This window comes from Haliaeetus leucocephalus, unplaced genomic scaffold (assembly GCF_000737465.1).
Source record: "Haliaeetus leucocephalus isolate CR32 unplaced genomic scaffold, Haliaeetus_leucocephalus-4.0 Scaffold224, whole genome shotgun sequence".
Classification (NCBI taxonomy): Eukaryota; Metazoa; Chordata; class Aves; order Accipitriformes; family Accipitridae; genus Haliaeetus; species Haliaeetus leucocephalus.
Genome location: NW_010972660.1, coordinates 689,062 through 708,579, shown reverse-complemented (window position 1 = coordinate 708,579; position 19,518 = coordinate 689,062). Strand labels below are relative to the sequence as shown.

Sequence of the window (19,518 nt, the reverse complement as noted above, 5' to 3'; positions counted from 1 at the left end):
GGCGGCGGCGGCGGGGCCGGGCGGGGGAAGAGGAAGGGACGGGCCGCCCCGCACTCACCGCCGCCGCGGGACGCGGCCGCTGCCGACTGACTCCCGGGCCGACTCCGAGCCCCGCTCCTACGTCACGTGCGGGGGGCGCTGCCCTCGCGCTGAAGCCGCGCGGCCGGCGCCCAATCGACGCCGCCGCCGCAGTCACGCCTCGGAGGAACGGCGCCCTGACGGCCGGCCTACCCACGTGATGAGGGCAGACCTATCCTCGCTGCCGGAGCCGCCCCGTCCCGGCTGCCCCTCGCGCGGCGGCGGGAAGGAGGGGCAAGATGGCGGCTGCGAAGCGGCGCCCCGAGCCGCGCCTCGGGAGAGCGGCTGAGGCTCTGCCGGCGCTAAGGGGGCGGCCGTGACCCGGAGGAGCGCGCCGCAGCGGCCGCTGGGGCTCCGTGCCCGGCGCCGCGGTCCCTTGGGGCGCTGTGGGGAGGACCCGGGAGGGGTGTGGGGGCCGTGGGCCGGCACCGGAGGTTGAGGGGTGGCAGCGGCGGCTGTTTCGGGGCTCTCAGAGCAGCTGTCCGCGGCCCCGTCGCTTACAGAGCAGTGCTCGGTGGAGCCTGGTAGAAATAAATGATGTGGCACACTCCTGCCTCCGGGAAGCTGCGTTCATCCTGCCCCTCTTGGGCCCAGGAGTGTTTAAACAAGCTGAGATGTATTTGGTAGAATTAAGTATAACTTAAGGAACGTAGGTGAGGATAAGGGGCAACAGAATAGGAAAGTAGTGGAAGTTGTGAGGAAGGCTGTAAGCACTGGGACCCCCGGAGCCGTGCACTGGAGGACCATGACTGGGGGGATGATAAACTCCCAGCTGACCCTGACCCCTTGTTTGGGACTAGCTGCTCCAGCTGGATGCACATACAGCTGCAGGGCCTGATGGGATCCATCCCAGGGTACCAACAGAGCTGGCCAATGTCATCACAGGACTTCTCTGTTATTTTTCAGCAGTCTTGGGAGTCTGGAGAGGTCCCCATCGACTGCAAATGTCCCAATCTTCAAGGAGGGTAAGAAGGAAGACCCTGGTAGTTACAGACCTGTCAGTCTCACTTCAGTGCCTGGTAGAATCATGGAGAAGGTTGTTCCAGGAGTTACTGAAAAACACTTGAGAGACAATGCAGCTGTTGTCCATAGTCAACGACAATAACCAGGACAGGTTAACAAGGAGAAAGTCCTGCTTAACCAACTTAATTTCTTTTTATGACCAGGTCACCCACTGAGTTGACCAAGGGAAGCTGGTAGACGTGGTGGTCTTGGATTTTAGCAAAGCTTTTGGTGCTGTCTCTCACAGTATCCTCTGCTGATGGTGCCAGCTCAGACCTAAATCATCCACAAATGTGCTGCTCAGTGGAGGAGAGGTCAAAGGCTGGGGAAAAGCCCCACAAGCTGACCGCAGGCCCTGCGGAAAGCAGTCAGAAACCACAGGGACTGGAACGGCGTTGGCATCCAGTCCTGCAGGAGCGGCAGAGCCCGCCTGGTTCTGCTGCCAGGCTGCCACAAGCACGTGGTGCTGTGGCACCAGTCTGGCTCCGCTGAAGATCCATCCCAGTGTCGCAAAATGGAGGGGTTTGGACCGCCAAAAGAATCACCTCCAGTGGTACTAGCAAAGAATGATTTAATAGGAATTTACATAAACGTGCAAATTCACAGAATTTGATGGCAAGGTTCACTCTATTACTTAATACATAGATGAAACATACAAAGGAAAACTAAGTTAGAATCAAACTAAGACTATGAAACCCACAATGCAAGAGGTTAAGAGAGAAACATACAAAGGAAAATTGGGTTAGAATTGATTTACAGAGATCAGGAATGTAAAAAGGTAGGGGAGACCCTCCCATTGAGTCACAAGGTTCAAAGAAGACCCCCTTGCTTTCTAAACTCCTGATGGAGCTTAGGTGTGGCTGGATCCACTCCTAGTCCCAGACTTGGTCAACGCTTTATATCTAAAAGGATTATAATAGCAGCCAGAGATTCATTCACAGTTGAATAAAGTTCACAACAGTTAACTTATGTATAGATGAAAAGCAGTAATATACTTGCTATAAAATATTCAGGTTAGTACACACACACATGCACAAAGACACTAAGAGATATACATAAGCAAGTAAAAGAGGTATATACCTGTTAAAAATTCCCCTTGAGTTCAGTGAAAATACTCACGTCAAGTGCTTCAGCATCTTTCTCAATGGGCAAAGGATTGAGCCTCAAGGAGCAGAGAGTATCAGCCCAAGTGTTGTCAGCTTTCAGCAACAGACCTCCGGTCTTGGCAAACCAAAGAGTTTGCGAGCTCCGAGAAGCATCCCACTCGGAGGGAGATGCTGGTTGCAGCCCACTGCAGTGCAGGAGAGCTCAAAGGCTCTCACTTAGTACCGCTGTTCATGGGTTTGGGAGATGATTGGCTTCAGTCATCAGCAAATTACTGGGACTCCAGTAGCCTTGGTACCGTTTCACATGAGTTACAATTCCAATAAGGAAGGCTCCAAGGCTGTCAGAGAATTACTTAAGATTCAGATACAGGATGCTCCAAGGCTGTCAGGAGAGGACTGAAACATGTCCCAAGGTTGTCAGGAAATTACTGACTATCCCTACTCCCATCCTCAGCCTCCACTGGGCAACAGCAGTCCTTGGTATGGTCAGTGCAGCTCCCTGTCTTAGCCATGCAAGAGTTCCTGGTGCAGTCAAGGGATGCTTAACTGCACAACTCAATACACTTATGCTAAGGCCTACCGAGACTTCCCAAGTTTGTAGATCAGCCCAGAGAGGGGGAAGAAATGCACCACTACACCCAGCCAGACGGGTGTTTCAGCGGGAAGCACAAGAACCCTCCCTCCCGGGGCAGAGGCAAGGTAATCTCCACTGCCTTTACCTCCTTTAGATGTGACACACAATTGTTGCATTGAAAACATCCCCTCCAGGCTGGTAGCTATGCTAGCGTGGCTATTTTTGACAAGCGCCTTCAGACGCCTGCCTCCAAGGGCCGGAAGAGGAATGAAAGACAGTTTCTACTTTTATTATTACAGTTTAATACAGTCTTTGATACAGGAGAAGCAGCAGGAGCCAACATGCAAAGCAATTAAAGTCACCGGGTGAAAAAGGCCCTCAGGATGATGAGATGGTTCCGAAGCAACGGCAAAAAGACCTCTTTGTTGTCTCTTACAGCATACTTATATGTTACTAAAACAGGAGCGCATATCTGGCTCAGCTGGGATGTTTGCCAGTCCTCAAAACACTTAAAGATAAATACATTCCACACACATACTCGTGACTGTCTTCAGCCACATCTTCCCAGGCGTACACCAGGCCATCCTCCGACCTGACCTTGTAAAACTACTTCAAAGGCTTGGCAAACATGCAGCAAAACAAATTCTAACGTTCACTCAAAAACAAATGCCAGGTGTTCCGAGCTGCTCCCACAACCAGGGACTTGAGAAAGATCACTAACAGCTCGTGTAAGTAACTGCTCTTTCACAACAGTGATGCAGATGCATCTCTAGGAGCCCATTTCCCTACGTGCTGCTGCTCGATCGTGCCCCAGTGTGAGGAGTTCATGGCAGATACCTAACCAACACATGACAATTAGGAGGAGGGGGCTGCTCTTTGATTTTGTCTTTTGATGAGTCAAGACCATGATCTGACTAGAGTCTAGTATGCTCTGAAACCAGGAGGGCACCTTAAATCTTGTCTCTGCTGACAGTGAGAAGAGGGATGGATCCTTCAGGAAGAGGCAATGGCTTTGAGAGCAAGTCAGAAGATGAAGCTCAGCTCTTTGGCTGCAGTTTACCTGCTGCACAGAGCTGGGACCTTGGAGTCAACAGGTCTTTTCAATGCATCTATTAAACAACAAATGTAACTTTCCCTCCCACTTGCTTCACACCTTGGTCATCTACTTTGCCAGCATTTTCTCCTGCAGCCCTGCTGCAGCCAAACTCGGAGTTCAGCCAAAGCTGCGCTGCCCCCCCCTCCCAGTCCCTCTGCCTGCCAGCCACTGCGGCTGCCCTTGCTCTTACCTATGCACTTGTGTTTTTTGAAGAACGTGAGTGTCCCGTGCCACGTGTCCAAATGCACCCCAGTGATGGAGCCTTGGCCAAACCTCGAAGAGAAGTTGGTTTTGTCTCCTTTGTGATGCAGGAGTCCTTAAAATAAGGAGAAAAAAAAAAAAGTCATTCAGTGGAAAGCCTGTGCTCCATTAATCTATCACAACTCCTGCACTGCGAATTCCCACTGGTACAGCCTTGCTCAGTGCCTAAAAAATCCCCCTGTTGCCTGATCCCTGCCCTCCCACCCCAGAGTGGGTGACATAAAGAGGAAACTCGAGGTTTTGCAATACCAGAGTGCAGGCAGCGGCACTGAAACCCCCAACCAGTGACGTGCAACCAGTAGTCCAGGTGCCCTGGAGGTTCACACACCAGTCCTAAGGGGTCTGCAAAACACAGGCGAGGTGAGATGCTCCAAGAGCTAAGGGCTGCAGGCAGCCACTCCTGTTGTCATTAACTTGCAGGCCTGGTGGCCTTTTTGGCCTCGATCCCATTCAGATCATTTACTTCTCAACCCCTTTGGACAACACTTATGCCCACTGCTGCCCTTCCAGCCCTCCTGCCCTCTGCCACTGCCCTGCCTGCGTTACCTGTGTAGACAGTCCCCAGCTGTCCTCGTCCTTGCCCAGCAGGCTGCAGAAGGTGTGGCGGTACTTGTCCAGATTCACATCTGATGTCCCAATTCCCACCATCTGGGAGGCAAGGCCAGAGAGAAGAACACAAGCTTAGTGTCTTTTCGAGCAACAAAACACAACCAAGACTCCACCTCCAGCTCTCCCCTCTGTTTCTTGGCACAGCCCAAAACACCCAGAGGTTTTGATGAATCTATGTCAGAGGTTTCAGGATGGACTTGAAGGCTCCCAGCTCCAGTTTCCTTACCTAAGTGAGGCGGCCCAGCCGAACTGCTGGAGAAGGTTGCTGTCCTGTTCAAAGAATACTGGACAGTTCGTGTACCCATAAGCAACTCTGCCCCACGTACCATGTCCGTGCCATAGATCAGGGAAGTCATCTTGATCTCCCAGAAGTGCTGCCTGTCTGCCAGCTCTTTGTTTCCCCGGATGGCAGCAGTGCCACAGCTGTACTCCATGTGGAAGTTCACCTTGCGGTTGTCGCAGGTCAGCAGGGTGGCCGTCGACTTATTTTGACTGGTTGTCCCACACCCAGACAAAATCTGTTCAGGAAGCACAGAGGGGACAAGGATGGGCAAAGGCCCTCAGGGAGCAATCGCTAAGCCAAAGCACAAGCGGACATTTGTTTTGAAGGCCTGTCAGGGTTTATATTTCTTTTTTTTTTACCGTTTAAGAGGGTAAATCCTAAGTTTGCACACTGGAGAGTTGTTTGAGGCCTGAACTATCCTGCAGTGTCCCACCGGGGATGGTTCAGTGCTCTGAACCCAAAGCTGTAAGCATTAACGTGTTCCCATTTTGGCTAACAAAAGCCAGAGAGATGCTGTGGTGACCTCCATCCTTGGAGATGTCCAAAACTCCACAGGACAAGGCCCTGAGCACTCCGATCTAACTTTGAAGCTAGCCATTCTTTGAGCAGGGTTAGGACTAATGACCTTCCGAGGTCCCTTAGGACAAGGAATCCCTACAGTACAACTCGATTCTTGCTCACCTGGCCTGCATCCAGCCTTTTGGCCAAAGGGGCTTCACCTCTCCATCTAGGAAGGTCTTCACATAATCCTCTAGGGACTGAGCCTTATTCTTGTCAAGGTCATAACCATCCAACTTAATCTTCACCAAGTGGCAAAGCAGCTCCCTGAAGAACAGGAAGATTTCAAATACAGTTACGCGAATTAACTTTCCCCAGTTGGAGGTCATTCTGTTTATCCAGGGCTGGATAAATACGCCAAGACACGCCTGGCTCTGTGTAGCACCTCGCTAATAAAACCGACCCTGCACTGCCTCCACAGGAAAGAGGAAGGGAAAGGCACGTTCCTCGCTCTGCGTGTGCACGCGCATCAATGCGCCAGGGGAGAAAAGCCTTGTTACCCCTTCCCATTTCAATCTCCTGAAACAGCAGAGGTAGTAAACCAGCGCCAGAATTACAGGCGTCATTAACAACCACAGAACTGAACCCCTCTGCAGACCTTCGTGCTGAGAGGCAATGAGAAGGCAGGAAGTGAAGCTTGCTTTGTTCTAAATGAATCAGCCATCTACGGAGCAGCACCCCAATTTGGTACAGAATAAGATCAAGAAGACAGCGTGATTGAGTCTCATTTTATCTTTCGTCACTCTCCCCTTCACCCAGCACTCTGTTCTTTGTCAGACACCTGGGTGCCGGGGGCGCCCATCCCCAATTAGCTTTAAGTGCTTTCACAACCAGCATCTGGTCTTGTTGAGAGTCTAGTCTGCAGGATTTCAGCAATTCAGCCAAGTTCCTTCTTTTCCCAAAGATCTGTCCCTCTCTTTTGGCCTCAGCACAGAGGCTTCTTAGCACTTCTCTCAGAGCCGGCCGGTGCCTGAAATCAGCTTAATTTTGCAACGCATATAAGGGTGAGATTTAATAAATGCAACAGTGGCTCCATAAACACCACAGTCTGCCACAAACCTCCAAGCTGACTGTTACTACAGATGTTCAGCGCTGCTCTGAAAACAAGATACAAATACCAAAATGCTTCACTTCCAACTGCACAGAATAAGAGAAGCCACGGGTTCACTTAGTATCTAAATTACGCAAACCTGATTTCATCATTCCATTGAAATTTCTTTCGCGGTCCCATGACACGCTTCCCTCCCTTTTCTTCATCCTCATCATCATCAGAACAAACTCGATCTCGCTGCTCTTTGTCCTTTTCCTCTTCCAGCATCCTAAAACGGGGACAGAGATAACGTGAAAGTCATTGTCCTGGAGATTCAAGAACAGGATTAAGTATCTCTGAACAACACTGTTCAGAGGTTTCAATAGTCAGTGATAACACACGCATGAGAAGAGGGCCTTAGGGTGCAAGCTGAGCAAAGTGCTCAAGGTTAAGAAAGCTCCCAGTATTGTGTGATAGAGACCACGGGACTAATCCAGCCTTACTGTTCTGAGACTGCCACGTTCCTAAAGACATGGCCGCACAGAAGTGAAACACCAGCCAAGTTCTGGTCCCATTGATGCTGCTGTAGTTGGCATTGCCATAGGTAGCACAAAGAACGCACGCAGCTTAATTAGGCCAATTGATGCCCGTCAGCAATTTTTAACTACAGAACAAAAATAGGTGGCAAACTTCATGAAAGCAGCCTACAGCTCACAGGGAGCCTGCTGAGAAGAGCTACAGATGCATAACAAGCAAACAAGGAGCTTACTTGGCAAACTTGGCCTGAGTATGGGCTTGGCATTCCTCCTGGTACTTGGCCATCTGCTCTGGCATGGCCCTTCCAATGGCTTCCTTTAGCTTCTGTAGAGGTTCCTTCAAGCGGCCACCCTAGAGCAGTCACAGAACAGAATGAAGTTCCGCGTGGTGTGTTCCAGCCAAGACACCCAAATCTGGCAGGTCGAGACCTGGCCAGTTCTGAATCCACACCACCAGATGTGCTGCCTGAACCATGCTCAGTGGAGGACAGCACCACGTTAGGCAGACAACAACCGTGCTCTGGAGATCAGGGGTAACATGCACACGAGGCAGGGCTGTGCTGCCAAATTCACTCACCTGCTCGTAGAGATAAAGCTTACGGGCACGCTTGACCAGAGTGTCCTTACTGCATGGGAAGAAAGCAGCCAGGTGGGCGTACACCCCTGACCGGATCTGGCTGTTCAGCTCCCGAGTCTGCAGCTCTATGCTGAAGAACAAGACAAACACAGCACTGACCAGGGACCTGGCAGGGGTTCTCTAAGCAACATAAATGCAACTCTTATGCAACTTGGGGAGCTGGAGGCAGGGAGAGGGGGACAAAGTACAAGCCAAACTACATGACGGTTCTTTAGATTTTAGAATCAACACACTCAAGCCCTCTATCCCAAACTATGCCTTTTAATCTAGTTTCAGAGTATCTGGAAAAAGAACAAAAGGATGTCAGCGGCCTCATTTATTCTGCAGTTCTTCCTGGCAGCTGAAGTGCAGGGGGCTGGCAGGCCTTCTGGGAGGGATGGCAGTTGCTTGAAGTCCTGCTCCAAGCCCATCCCAATAGGATCGCTCCCATCCTCCACATCAGGAAAGGGGCTCCCTTCTGGGGATTCACTGAGGAGCTGCTCCAGGTCTAGGTCAGTTAACGAGTCCATAGCCGTCACTGCCTGAAGCAGGTCGTTATCACTGGCATGGCCAAAGAGTGAGAGCAAAGGGTCAGGCATCGCCTCCACCACCCTTGGGGCTGGAGGTTCTGCCAGCGAAGGAGTCTCCACTTTCTGCTCTTCATCTTTTTTCTTCTGAGCATCCTCCTCTTTCTGAAACTTCTTCAGCATTTCTTTGACACTAACAGGGCCGGAGTATTTCTTCTTCTCCTTACTTGCATCTAACACTGTAAAGCTGTAAACAAAGTGTGGAGGAGGGAAGGGAACTGAATACAAGATGAAGGGGAAGAGACGAGGATACCTTCATCCCAGTTCACTTCAGCCATATGCTCCAATCCCCTGGAAAGGCTTAGCCCCTTAACCAATTACACCAGAAAAATATTCTGTGGCCTCTCAAGGTCCTGCTGCTTATTCAGCTTGGAGGAGGCTGAGGGGTGACCTCATCGCAGTCTACACCTTCCTTAAATGGGGGCAGTGGAGGGGAAGGTGCTGATGTCCTCTCTCTGGTGACCAGCGATAGGACACAAAGAAATGGAATGAAGCTGCATCAGGGGAAGTTCAGATTGGATTTTAGGAAAGGGTTCTTCACCAAGAGGGTGGTCAGTCACTGGAACAGGCTCCCCAGGGAAGTGGTCATGGCACCAAGCCTGTCAGAGTTCAAGGAGCGTCTGGACACTGCTCTTAGTCATATGGTTCAGTTTCAGGTTGTCCTGCGAGGACTCGATGATCCTTATGGGTCCCTTCCAACTTGAGATACTCTATGATTCTATGATCCTAAAGTCATACCTGAGAGTTAAGGATAAGACTGAAGTCCTGACACTTCACCTGGAACCAGATACCCTAAACGACATAAGGCATTTTCATTCAGTTATCTCTCTCTTTTTTTAATAACTTATCTATCAGGTGTTCACTTACCCAACTTTAAATTTTAAGTTTCAGTTCCTTTTCTGTAATCCTCTATGCTTTCTGAATCCATTTGTCCCACGACTCCTATGTCAGATTCAATAAGTGTTGCCCATGAAACAACAGGTGGGGAATGACAGGAAAGTTGGATGATGTTTAATGGAACTACCCTAAATCAGATTCTACTTGAGCAGAGGAAAATATACCCATCTATCGGAAATCAGGGAGACTTGAGGATACACAACACTGCTGTTCTGCACACTTCTCTGCCTCTCAACTCAACTTCACAAATAAGCCATGGCTTCCATTTTTAAGGTCTAGAGTGTAGCTGCCCTCCACAGAGCAACTGTCTTTCCACCCATGGCCCCCTACTCTAAAGATCCCAAGGTAAAGCTCTTCACAGCTGTGCAACCTGAAACCGAGGGGAAGGAGAAAGACTCATGCAACAGGTTCAGCACCTGTGCAACTGCTCACATCAAGGACAGGGCTGCCACAGTGCAAGTCTCGCATTGATGTACAAGTCCTTCCTCACTGCAGAGAGATGATGGAGCTTAAACCATCTCCACTAAGTTATGCTCTTATTTAGCTACACGCATTATTCCAGCAAGGAAGATTGGGAAATGCACAAACAACTACTGCAGAGGAACTGAAGCAAGAGAGAGTTAGCATGACAGCAGCTTGATGCTTTTTGCCTACTAAAGCCAGGACAGCAAATACCTTTTCCTTCTGTTCAGGCTCTCCAGTATCTGCTCCCACCATTAGCGCCTAAACAGAGCTCCAAGAAACACCAACACTGCAGCTAGCTCTGACCCTCTTTGCTGGGACACTCTTGCTGTGGAGCTCTGCTCCTTCCCTGATTGTCAGCTGCCTTTTTTCTCCCACTTTGGAAGCAACGGGGGTTCACCTCCTGGTGTTTATGCAGCATGCACTCAAGCCACCCCCCACTGCAACAGGTACTACTGCAGCATAACAAATGCCACCTGAAGCAAGCTGTCAAGCAGCAAGCATTCCCTCCTCCGCCTCTTCCTCCTCCTCCTCCTCCTTACCCAGCTTTTGGAAACTTGGACTTTTTGGATTTCTTCTCCTTGTCATAAGAATCATCTTTCTTCTTCTTCTTCATTTTTTCACCTCCATCTTTCAACTTCCGCTTCTGGAGAGGGTTAAAACCAAGTCAAAATCAAAGCAACTCCTGCTCAAGGAATTGGACCTGATCCCCCAGAGCCACTTCGGGCCCTCTCCCAAGAATGTGAGAACAGCTCCTTCCCCACCGGACACATTAACCCAAACCCCAGACATCTATCACCATGGTTCTGGTACACACTGTCTTCAACACTTCACAGCACACCTAGCTTTTGCACCAGAGACAATCCCATCAATAAAGGTGAAGGGATGCCAGGTGCTCCTGCTGTTTCCCCTCATAGCCACCTCACTTCAGCATTGTGAAAAGCAGGTTGTTGCCAACAGATGCTGACACCAAAGAGGAGCACTAGCTTCCCAGCAGAGTCTCCAGCATGCCTCAGATGAGAAAGAAAAGAACCCTCACACATATCTTGGCATCCTCATAATACTAAGCGACTTTTCAGAGTGACAAGGGGCTGCTGTCACCTCTACTCTAGGAACCAGGCAACCCCACCAGAGTCTCATCCGTGGCAGACATGTTTCATTTTACTATCAAATATGCAGACAGAATGGGATTTCAAGTGCTCATCCCTATTCTCTTCACATCAATTCACAAATCTCACTCTACTTGGAATGTCAACACACTTCCATCCAGCAAACCCTCCAAACTCTAACAGAAGAAGTAATTCAGAAAGCTGGCTTGCTGACCTTGGGACACTTCTTTTTCTCTTTAACATAGTCATCTTCAGATTCAGACGCTGAACGGAATTCCAGTGTTCCTGAGTTGATGTAAAACCCTCCATACTTTGTAGTAAGAGAAGCCGGAACAAGCTCATCATACTGGAAATAACAGAGAACAATCTATTGGCACTGTAAGCTTTGTTACTTTACTCTGTAGCTGAGCTGCTTGGAGAATGGCATGGGATTTGGCTCCCCCAAGAACAGACAGGGCTATGGACATGCCTGCTAACCAGCATTCTCCTGCCACATGGTTGCCCCAGGATCTCTCGTTCCCCAGCCCTGGCACACTCCTGGCTTGCACCCAGTTTGGGTTCTCCCCAGGTGCCAGCTCAGACCCCCCCAGGCAGCTGCCTTTAACCACCCTCACACCTGCCCCAGTACTCACTGCTTCAGAATTATCAATGAAGGAGTCAGATTCGTCGTATCCATACCCCATATCAATCAAGTCCTGAATACGGTCCTTTCTACGTCTCTTGCCACCCTAAACAATAAGAGATTGACAACGTCTTCATCTTTCTTTTCCAGTTACCACAGGGATAGCCCTGATACAGGACACTGACATTGGCTCCAGTGCAGAAAAGTGAATGAGACCTTTTTTGCTCCTAGCAGCAGCAGAACCCAACCAGCGTTAACTGGTTGAGAGCTGAACAGCATTGCCAATTCTAAGGGATAACATAATATAAGGAAGATAAACAAACATGTTTTTCTTCAAACTTCCTAGCAAGAGCCTCCTCTTCATGCTTTTCTTTTTCATCACCATTAAAAGGATCAGCACAGTCTGTCTTCTTTACAAATAAGCGAGAAAAAAACATCAGAATCAATCCTGTCACACTGCCACCAATAACCTATGCATTAAATGCATCACAACTAGAACATCCAGGCAGAAGCTCAAACAAATCAACCTTTAGTACAGTATTCTGAGAATGTCTCCAGGTTTTGGGTGCTCTCTCAGCTAGTTCCGTACCTGTCTCTGCTTCTCCTGACTCTCAACCCCTCCCCCCCCAAAAAGCAGCACAACGCATCAACTGACTGCTAAACAGTTCTGAAGAGCAACAGTAAAAATTAGCAGAATCCAATCAACTTTCTTTTCATAGAAAAACACCCATAAGACAAAGATCAGATGCTACAGAAGTTTGCACGCCATTGTGTCCTGAGAAACGGCTTTCAACAGGCAAACAGAATTGTCAGGCAACGCCTCAAAGCACCACGTCCACCACACAGGAAGAGATGCCAGCCACTAAGGTGGAAATGTTCATGTTTAGTAGGGCAGGGTCCCAAAAAAGATACAGCCACCTATCGTAGAAGCATCTCTCCTTTTGATGCTCTTTGGAAAAGAGCTCCTCATAGCTCCTAGCAAGCCATGTACCAAAAATCACTTTAGATCAAGCAATTCCAAACAACACGAGCATTACCTCCCACACTCTGCCACCAACACATCACCTTTCCGACGTGAGATTCCAGCCAAGGCAAGGGACTGCAACAGTGTGGCCTGATGACAAGAACCCCTGCCTGGAAGCCAGTTCTTCTGCCTGCAGGATGCCTAACTGCTCTCCTTCCACCTCTCAGCACCTCACAGCTAACACACAACCAACTCTCAAAACACCACTAAAACAGCAATACCGAAAAAGCCTTTGAAATCTCCAGATACAACACAGGTTCCCCACAGGCCACAAGGACACTTACCTTGTCTTCTGAAGAACCACCTTTTACCTTCTCACAACTCTTCAGAAGATCTGGGTAAAAAAATTCTGGACAACGTTTGTGGTCCGGCTCGAAGAGAGTAAGTGCAATTCGAACAGTTTTTGCAGCTGGTTCAGGGTTCTGGCACTGCTCTCCATTGCCTCTCCCAGAGTTCACAAAGCTGCTGCTCGGTGGACCGTGAAGAGTGGTGAACGAAACCCTGCGTGGCTCTGTCATGGCTATGGCCAAGTCTTACCAGTCCCCAGCTGCACAGATACAGATTTCACTGTCTGGTTAAGGATAACTTGGGACGTTGGCAGTGGAACAAGTCATTTAATTCCAAAGTTTTCTCAGGAAATGACAAATGCCCATGCTGCTAGCCCTTGCTGCAATCATTAAAGAGAAAGAAAGGAAGAAAGGAAGAAGTCAGTCTTCGAACCAGAATTCCCTCCGACGTTGACAGCCCCCCACGCTGTCACTTCTGTCCATCCCCAGCTCTCCATCTCCACACCGCACCACTCCATTTCGAAAGGCTGAAGGAAATACAGCTCTCGAGGAAACCAAACGACCCCACCAGACTTGCTGGGACACGGCCCGGCAGCCCCGGGCAGAAAGGCCGGCCTGGGGCTGCACCGCCCCGGGCCAGAGCTCCGCTCCGGCCGGCAGCTCTCCCGCTGCGCGGAGGCCCGGACACCCCCGGCCCGGCCCCGGGCCGCGCACCGGCACATCCCCGCTGCCCTCCGATCCGCCCCGAGCAGCCCCCGGCTCCACCGCCCTGCGGCCGCCTCGGGCAGAGCCGCGTCCCCTCTCCCCGCCGGGCCGGGAAGCGCGGAGAGCTCGGGTTAGAGCCCCGTCTCCTCAGAACTCCGCCCGAAACACCGTTAAACCAACGGGTCCCGCAACGGCCTCACAGGCCGGCAACGGCACCGGCTCTCGTCAGCCCCGGGGAGAGCGACCCCGGCCCCGGCACCCGCGGGGGGCTGAGGGGAACCGGGTCCCTGGTGCCGAGGGGGGAGGCGCGGGACGCCGCTGGCCAGGCGTCGCGCGAAAGAGTAATTTGGCAGAAAATAAACCCTCCTGTGTTCCAGCTTGTCCTCCGATATCAGAGGGGCTGGGGGCGGCTAGGTTTGGATTCGGAGTGATGTCCCATTTGGCACTATTAGTCCGGTCGCGTTCAACTTACTGAACTCTCACAATTACAGATGCACTAAGAGTGCACCGCACTTTCAGCTTAGTCGTGCTCCATGGACTCACAAGGCCGGACTTAGAGAGTTTGGCAGTGCCCAGCAAGAAACCTTTACGGCTAGCTTAACGAATAGCACAGTTTATTAGAGCAACAGAAATACAGTTTCTTATGGATTGCCGGTGATAAATACACTGTCTGCGAAAGCATGTGCAAACATTGAGATTATGAATAATACAGCACGTGAAATAAGAAAAGCGACTCTCTATATAGAGATTTCTAAGTTTTCTGAGTAAGCGCTCGGTATAGTCTAGATCTTACCCAAAGGCGTCCCTATGGGGGGGGGAAGGCTCAGCCCGTCAGCTGATCCCAGGAGTCAGAGGTTGTCCGTCATGGTATCTTCCCTGACTTGTTTCCAATGATGCCTTCCCTAACAACCCCCCCTTTCTTAGGCCACTTTTATACAATTCTTCCAAGGTAGAGCTTGAGTGACTCTAGTCACACATACCTTTATTATGATTGGTATAAAATTCTCTCGCTTTGCTTTTAAAGCTGTAGATTAACAAAGTTTCAGAGCACAGGCTTGGCGAGGGGTGGTTGCACTTTGGAGACCGGTAGTCTTTGGAATGGAGGTGTGGTTTGGTATTATTATGACATAATGAGCAAACACAAAGGACAGCATTTTGTCAAAATATGACAAACTATTGGCCCAGGGTGGCAAATATGCAGCTTATCAGTACCACAGTACCATGAAGTTCCCATCTCTGCAGCGATTCACAGAGCCTGGCCACGGATCTTCACCCACCGTGCTGTTTTACAGGGAACCACTGTGGAATGGATCCCTTTCACACCCGTTGCGTTCCACCCTGAAAGCTTCTTCGACGTTATACCTTTCCTTAATGTGTGAACAATGCCATACCTTTAATACGGGTTTAATCTCTAAGCCACCTCTGTAATTACTCCACACCAGGGGAAGGGCCTCCCCGCACTCACCGCCGCCGGCCTGCAGGGGGCGCTGCTCTCGCGCTGAAGCCGGGCACAGCGCTGCGCGAACATTCGCCGCCGGTCGAACCCACGTGACGACGGCGGACCTATCGCGGGCGCGGCCCTCACACCTGCGGCAGGGGGAGGGCTAAGATGGCGGCCGCCAGCCGGCCGGCGGCGGCTCGGTGTTGGCGAAGCCGCTTTGTCAACAGCCCTTGCTCGCATCCCCCCGCTCAGCGCACCGAGAGGCACCCAGGCGTCGGCCACCGCCCCCTCCGCCCTCCCAGTCCCTGAGGAAAATAACCAGTGGGAGAGACCATGGAACTTTACAGTTTATTATAAAAACAGCAAATGGACGAGTTACGGGAACAAACAAGATCTGACCCATATTTAGAGCTGTAACCAGTCGCCTGGAGAAGGCCCTGAAGGCAGAAGGAGCTCTGGCTGTGGCAGTCGGGCAGCTGAGGAAAACCCCGGTCACCAGGGAGAGACCCTCCATCCCCTCCGTGCCCATTCCTGTGTCACTGCTGGCACGTCCCCGCTCAGCCCCACCGGGGCAGTTTACTCTCTGCCCCCAGAAAACTGCACTCATTTCCCCGCAGCTACAAAGCTGGGGGGGGGGAGAGAGAGAGAGGGAGAGAGAACACCACACCCTACATGCAGGAAAGCCCCAGGGGACCTCATTCCCTGGGTTTAACCATGCCCCCATTCCACAGCAGGGTGCCATGTCGCTGTCACTGTCCCTGCCCTTATGTTCCAGCAAGGCTGTGCAGGGAGCTCGGACTCAACACAGCTCAGAGGAGTTTGATGTTCCAGGGAGAGTTCACAGCAGGTTCAAGGCGTCCAACCTATTACAAACTGGGTTTCCAGAAACCCTCTTGGCAGGGAAGCTCCACCATCAGACAAGGAAGATCTCAGGATCTCCCAGAGCTTGGTGCCAGGACTCCACAGCCTGCACTGCACATGAGAGAGGACTAAATAGCCCTCCCAGTCCTTCCTGAGCCCCAAATCTACAGATCCTTCCCCACCTCACTCTCCCCCTTCTACTTCTGTGGTTTGTGCAGTGCTGCTGCTTCACTAGCGTGTGTCAGTCACCATGGAGGGACAGCATGAGACCAACTGTGCTGGGTCAGGCCAGCAGCCATGCAGCCAGCATCGGAGGCCCGCAGAGAACCAAAGCAGACCTGGAGAAGCTGCTTCCCTGCTCCCAGCACCTGCAGCCAGGAACCAGAGCCAGACAAACTGTGTGTTTAACAGCATTTGGTGAATCTTCCTTCCATGGACTCACTAATCACATCTGAAGCTGGGTAAACTTGTAGCAGCCCTGGCACACAAAGATCCCACCAAGGGAAAGCAAGCTATTTGTCCTGTCCTTCATTCCTTGTCTTGCAACAAGCTCTTACCCCGGGGGGAAACTTTCCTCCTTACCGCATAGCGCCCTAATTCTTTAAAAGCCTTTGGTGAAGAACCTTACAGAAATGCAGGTAGATGACATCTATCACATCACCTTGTAGCGACCAAAGCACCTCTCCCAGCAGCAAGGAGCACACATTCTCCTGTGCCAGGCAGGTCTGAGAACACACAGGAATGGGCATAGAGCCCAGTTTTCACTTCAATAAATCGCCTTGAGCTATTTGGTATTTAAGATACTGCAGCAAACAAAGCAACAATACCAACTACCTACTTATTACAGCAGAGAGAAGAAAAAAAGAAACAGCTACTCTTGCAGGGAGCTGAGCCACAGAGTTACATACACAGACCAGCACCCCTCCACCCACCCACAGAACAGAAACCCCCAAAGCACGCGACACCGCACCAGGATCCACAGCCAGCCCAAGCAGCTGCAATGAAATGGATGGAAAAACCCTGTGCCCAGTCAGGAAGACGTACTTCCCTCAGGCTGCTCTTCTCACGCGTAGATCCAGTGCTCGGCCGTGTCCTCCCAGCAAGTCAGCTCCTCCGGGTGGAACCAGAGGGAGATTTCCTGCTGGGCACTCTCAACTGAGTCACTGCCATGGATCACATTCCTATGGGGAAGAAGAAAGGGATCAGCTGGCACTAAGCAGAGAAAGGTGGGAGAAGGAAGGTGCAATTTGGAAAATTTCACCTTGACCAATTTCATTAAACTGATTGAGCCAGTCACATCCTACAATATTCTTTCCCACTGCACAGCCCTCTTCCTTGCAGCTCAGGGGCTGTTCATGGTTACGCTGAACATGGCTTAGGTCATGGATGTGCAGGAGCTGCTAGTTGCCAGCACTCCTTCCTCCCATTATAAGGAACCATTTCTTTGCTACAGGACAAGCTGCAAGTGGCTGTTGATCTGGGGTTTGCTTTGGTTTTACGACAGTAATTCAAGTTTTGCCTCCAGATTTCCCCCCTTCCTTCTGTCAAAGTAGGTCCATTGAAGCAGGTTTGGTATCAGACACCACAAAACAGAAACCTAAGCCAGGAGGGTTTGTTAAAAGCAGTGTCTACCACAAGCCAGGCTGCAGGCACCCAAGGTCACCACCTGTGGATCTTCACCAGTGCTGAGCCCTAGCACATGTAGAGCTCCCGCTTGGCTTTTGTTACAGACTCAGATGCCCAGTGGAGCTAGAGCAGCTCTCCAGGTGCCCTGGTCCCCAGGAAAGGACTGAGAGGCCTCCTCCCTTCCTCTTCATGGCCTGACAGTCCTGATTCCCTGGAGAAAAAAAGACAAGCAAATCCCACCTGCTTTCAACAGACAAGGCCTCAGGAGGCAGGAAAGACACAAACCCAGGTTCCTCCTTCTAGGAAAGCAAGCCCAGGAGGCAGAGGGCAGCTTGTCCTGCCAGGGCTGCTCTGCAAGCTGTCAGAGGGAGACAGCTCTGATCTGAGCACAGAAGGGAGAAGCTCTGCGCCACAGATGCAGACTGGCAGGGCAGGCCTTGCACAGGAATGCCTGGAAAGGATGCCCTGAAATACTGAGGGAACAAAAAGCCAAAGCTCTCACTTGCTGACTTCAACGCAGAAGTCTCCTCGGATGGTGCCAGGCCTGGATTCAGCTGGGTTAGTCTCCCCAATCATTGTGCGAACTGTCTTGACCACATCCAGGCCCTGCCAGACCTACGTGACAGCAAAACAAGAATCAGCTTCCACAACTCCCCCAGCAGGTCATATCATCTGTCCTCTAAATTCCCCATCTGATCCACCTGAGTGAGAGCCAGGAAAAGGTCTCTCTGTAAACAGTCTTCAAAAGTTGATTTTGGAAAATAATCAGAATTGTCTGTGGATTTAATTTACCACAGAAAACGTCTCTGCAGTTCAGTACAGCTTCAAGGGGCCCTCTGAAGAGAGAGGCTACCTTGTCTCCATTGGACCACAAGCCAATACTGCTTAAACATTGCACTTACTTTCTGCTCCTTCGTTCTAGAGAACCTGGCCAGCACTCACCATGGCCACCACAGGCCCAGAGCTCATGTACTTCACCAGCCGGCTGTAGAAGGGACGATCACGAAGGGCGATGTAGTGCTCTTTCAGCAGCTCCTCTGAGGCCTGAGCACAAAGAGCACAAATGTTAGTCTGCTCTGAGCAGGTGGCGATTTGGGCAAGGCCTACACCTGAGAGATGCACGAAAAGCTGGATAGTGCCACGTTACAATTGAGGTCCTGCACAGATGCTCACTTCCAGGAGTGAAATGGCTTGGCTTTCCTGAACCTGACACACAGAGGGGAGAAGTTTCTAGGTCAGAGGAGCAACACCTGCCAGCTTACAACAGCCACGTAGGAGAGCCCTGGAGCACGGACACAGCAAACGGCAGGCACGCTCCCCACAACTGGTACCACTCCTCCAGAATCAGTTTAGGCACCTGGGTGCCAACCCCCCTCTGACCTGTGAGGGATTTGGTGCCCGAATAACAACAGCAGCCTATACAAGCTGGAAGGCAGGTAGAACCCCCCCGGCAGTTACCAGCAGAGCCGGGGCCTGTAGGGCCTCACTTCAGCCTGGCACCCCCGGCCCCAGGGGCCCCCCCCCCCGCCCTGGCGGCGGCGGTACCGGCCGGGCCGCTCACCTGCAGGAGCTTCAGCCCCACCAGCTGCAGGCCCTTCCTCTCGAACCGCCGGATGATCTCCCCGACCAGGTGCCGCTGGACCCCGTCCGGTTTGATGGCCACGAAGGTGCGCTCGTTGACCCCGCTACAGGCTGCAAGGAGAGGGCGGAGGCGTGAGAGGAGAGGGAGAAGGAGACCAACCCGGGCTCCTCAGCCGCGGGGGCACAGGGGAAGCGGGGTCCCGGCCCAGCCCGCACCGCTCTGGAAGAGGCCGGCGAACAGCCCCAGCACCAAGCAGATCATGGCGGCGCCGCTCTTAAAGGGGCCGCGCCCCCGCCCCGCCCCGCGCTCTCAGCGCCCCTGCGCCCGCCCCGACACCCGCCTCGGGCGGAACTATCGTGCCGGGGCCGAGGAGCGGCGGGGCCGATAGAGGGGTGCGCTGCCCCCCCCGTTCCCGTGGCAACGGGCAGGGCCTAGCGCCTCCCGGTTGCCGGCGGCTCGGCTATGGCCGGGAGCGAGCGGCTCGGCCCGGGGTGTGCGGCCCGGCGAGCGGCCGCCTGGGCGGTCTCCGAGTCGGAGCCTGAGAGCGAGCCCGAGCCCCGCGACCC

At 51.9% G+C, this 19,518-nt stretch overlaps 3 protein-coding genes across 9 annotated transcripts in view; all 3 read right to left on the bottom strand.

The window, feature by feature from the left end:
- Window positions 1-114, bottom strand: part of LOC104831467 (ubinuclein-1-like) — a gene marked incomplete at its 3' end in the record, with an annotated part of 5,146 nt that extends 5,032 nt beyond the window's left edge. Inside the window, exon 1 of the mRNA XM_010567054.1 lies at window positions 59-114. The remainder of the gene's footprint in view (window positions 1-58) is intronic.
- Window positions 115-4,676: 4,562 nt separating this feature from the next.
- Window positions 4,677-12,972, bottom strand: LOC104831445 (ubinuclein-1-like). 4 transcript variants are annotated; one of them, XM_010567024.1, is made up of 10 exons: window positions 12,735-12,972; window positions 11,437-11,532; window positions 11,019-11,150; window positions 10,238-10,341; window positions 7,711-7,840; window positions 7,367-7,485; window positions 6,758-6,886; window positions 5,691-5,834; window positions 5,053-5,244; window positions 4,677-4,765 (listed from the first exon to the last, which is right to left on the bottom strand). In XM_010567024.1, exons 1-9 carry the CDS (start codon window positions 12,966-12,968, stop codon window positions 5,190-5,192), a joined length of 1,143 nt encoding a protein of 380 aa, XP_010565326.1. In that variant the 5' UTR covers window positions 12,969-12,972; the 3' UTR covers window positions 4,677-4,765; window positions 5,053-5,189. The 4 variants fall into 4 exon arrangements, with proteins under 4 accessions (XP_010565326.1, XP_010565327.1, XP_010565329.1 ...); XM_010567025.1 differs by lacking the exons at window positions 4,677-4,765; window positions 5,053-5,244; window positions 5,691-5,834 and adding an exon at window positions 6,307-6,664; XM_010567027.1 differs by lacking the exons at window positions 4,677-4,765; window positions 5,053-5,244; window positions 5,691-5,834 and adding an exon at window positions 6,307-6,547.
- A 34-nt stretch (window positions 12,973-13,006) lies between these two features.
- Window positions 13,007-19,251, bottom strand: NME3 (NME/NM23 nucleoside diphosphate kinase 3). Of its 4 annotated transcripts, XR_774299.1 has the most exons (7): window positions 19,168-19,251; window positions 18,932-19,062; window positions 18,313-18,414; window positions 17,873-17,985; window positions 16,789-16,925; window positions 14,908-15,029; window positions 13,007-13,117 (listed from the first exon to the last, which is right to left on the bottom strand). XR_774299.1 is itself a non-coding variant. In XM_010567030.1 (6 exons), exons 1-5 carry the CDS (start codon window positions 19,211-19,213, stop codon window positions 16,808-16,810), a joined length of 510 nt encoding a protein of 169 aa, XP_010565332.1. In that variant the 5' UTR covers window positions 19,214-19,251; the 3' UTR covers window positions 14,739-15,029; window positions 16,789-16,807. The 4 variants fall into 4 exon arrangements, 3 of the variants coding, with proteins under 3 accessions (XP_010565332.1, XP_010565331.1, XP_010565330.1); XM_010567030.1 differs by lacking the exon at window positions 13,007-13,117 and having other exon boundaries at window positions 14,739-15,029; XM_010567029.1 differs by lacking the exons at window positions 13,007-13,117; window positions 14,908-15,029 and adding an exon at window positions 15,452-15,508.
- Between the last annotated feature and the right edge of the window lie 267 nt (window positions 19,252-19,518).

Excerpts from the sequence above, each read along its gene's own strand:
- NME3 (XM_010567030.1), bottom strand. The coding sequence starts at position 19,213 with ATGATCTGCTTGGTGCTGGGGCTGTTCGCCGGCCTCTTCCAGAGCG. Across the intron at positions 17,986-18,312 it reads CTGGGCCTGTGGTGGCCATG|GTCTGGCAGGGCCTGGATGT; the intron begins GTGAGTGCTGGC and ends GCTGTCACGTAG. Across the intron at positions 16,926-17,872 it reads TTCTGCGTTGAAGTCAGCAA|GAATGTGATCCATGGCAGTG; the intron begins GTGAGAGCTTTG and ends TCTTCCCCATAG.
- LOC104831445 (XM_010567024.1), bottom strand. The coding sequence starts at position 12,968 with ATGACAGAGCCACGCAGGGTTTCGTTCACCACTCTTCACGGTCCACCG. Across the intron at positions 7,841-10,237 it reads TCCAAGTTTCCAAAAGCTGG|CATAGAGCTGCAGACTCGGG; the intron begins GTAAGGAGGAGG and ends CTTGTTCTTCAG. Across the intron at positions 7,486-7,710 it reads AGCTTTATCTCTACGAGCAG|GGTGGCCGCTTGAAGGAACC; the intron begins GTGAGTGAATTT and ends TGACTGCTCTAG.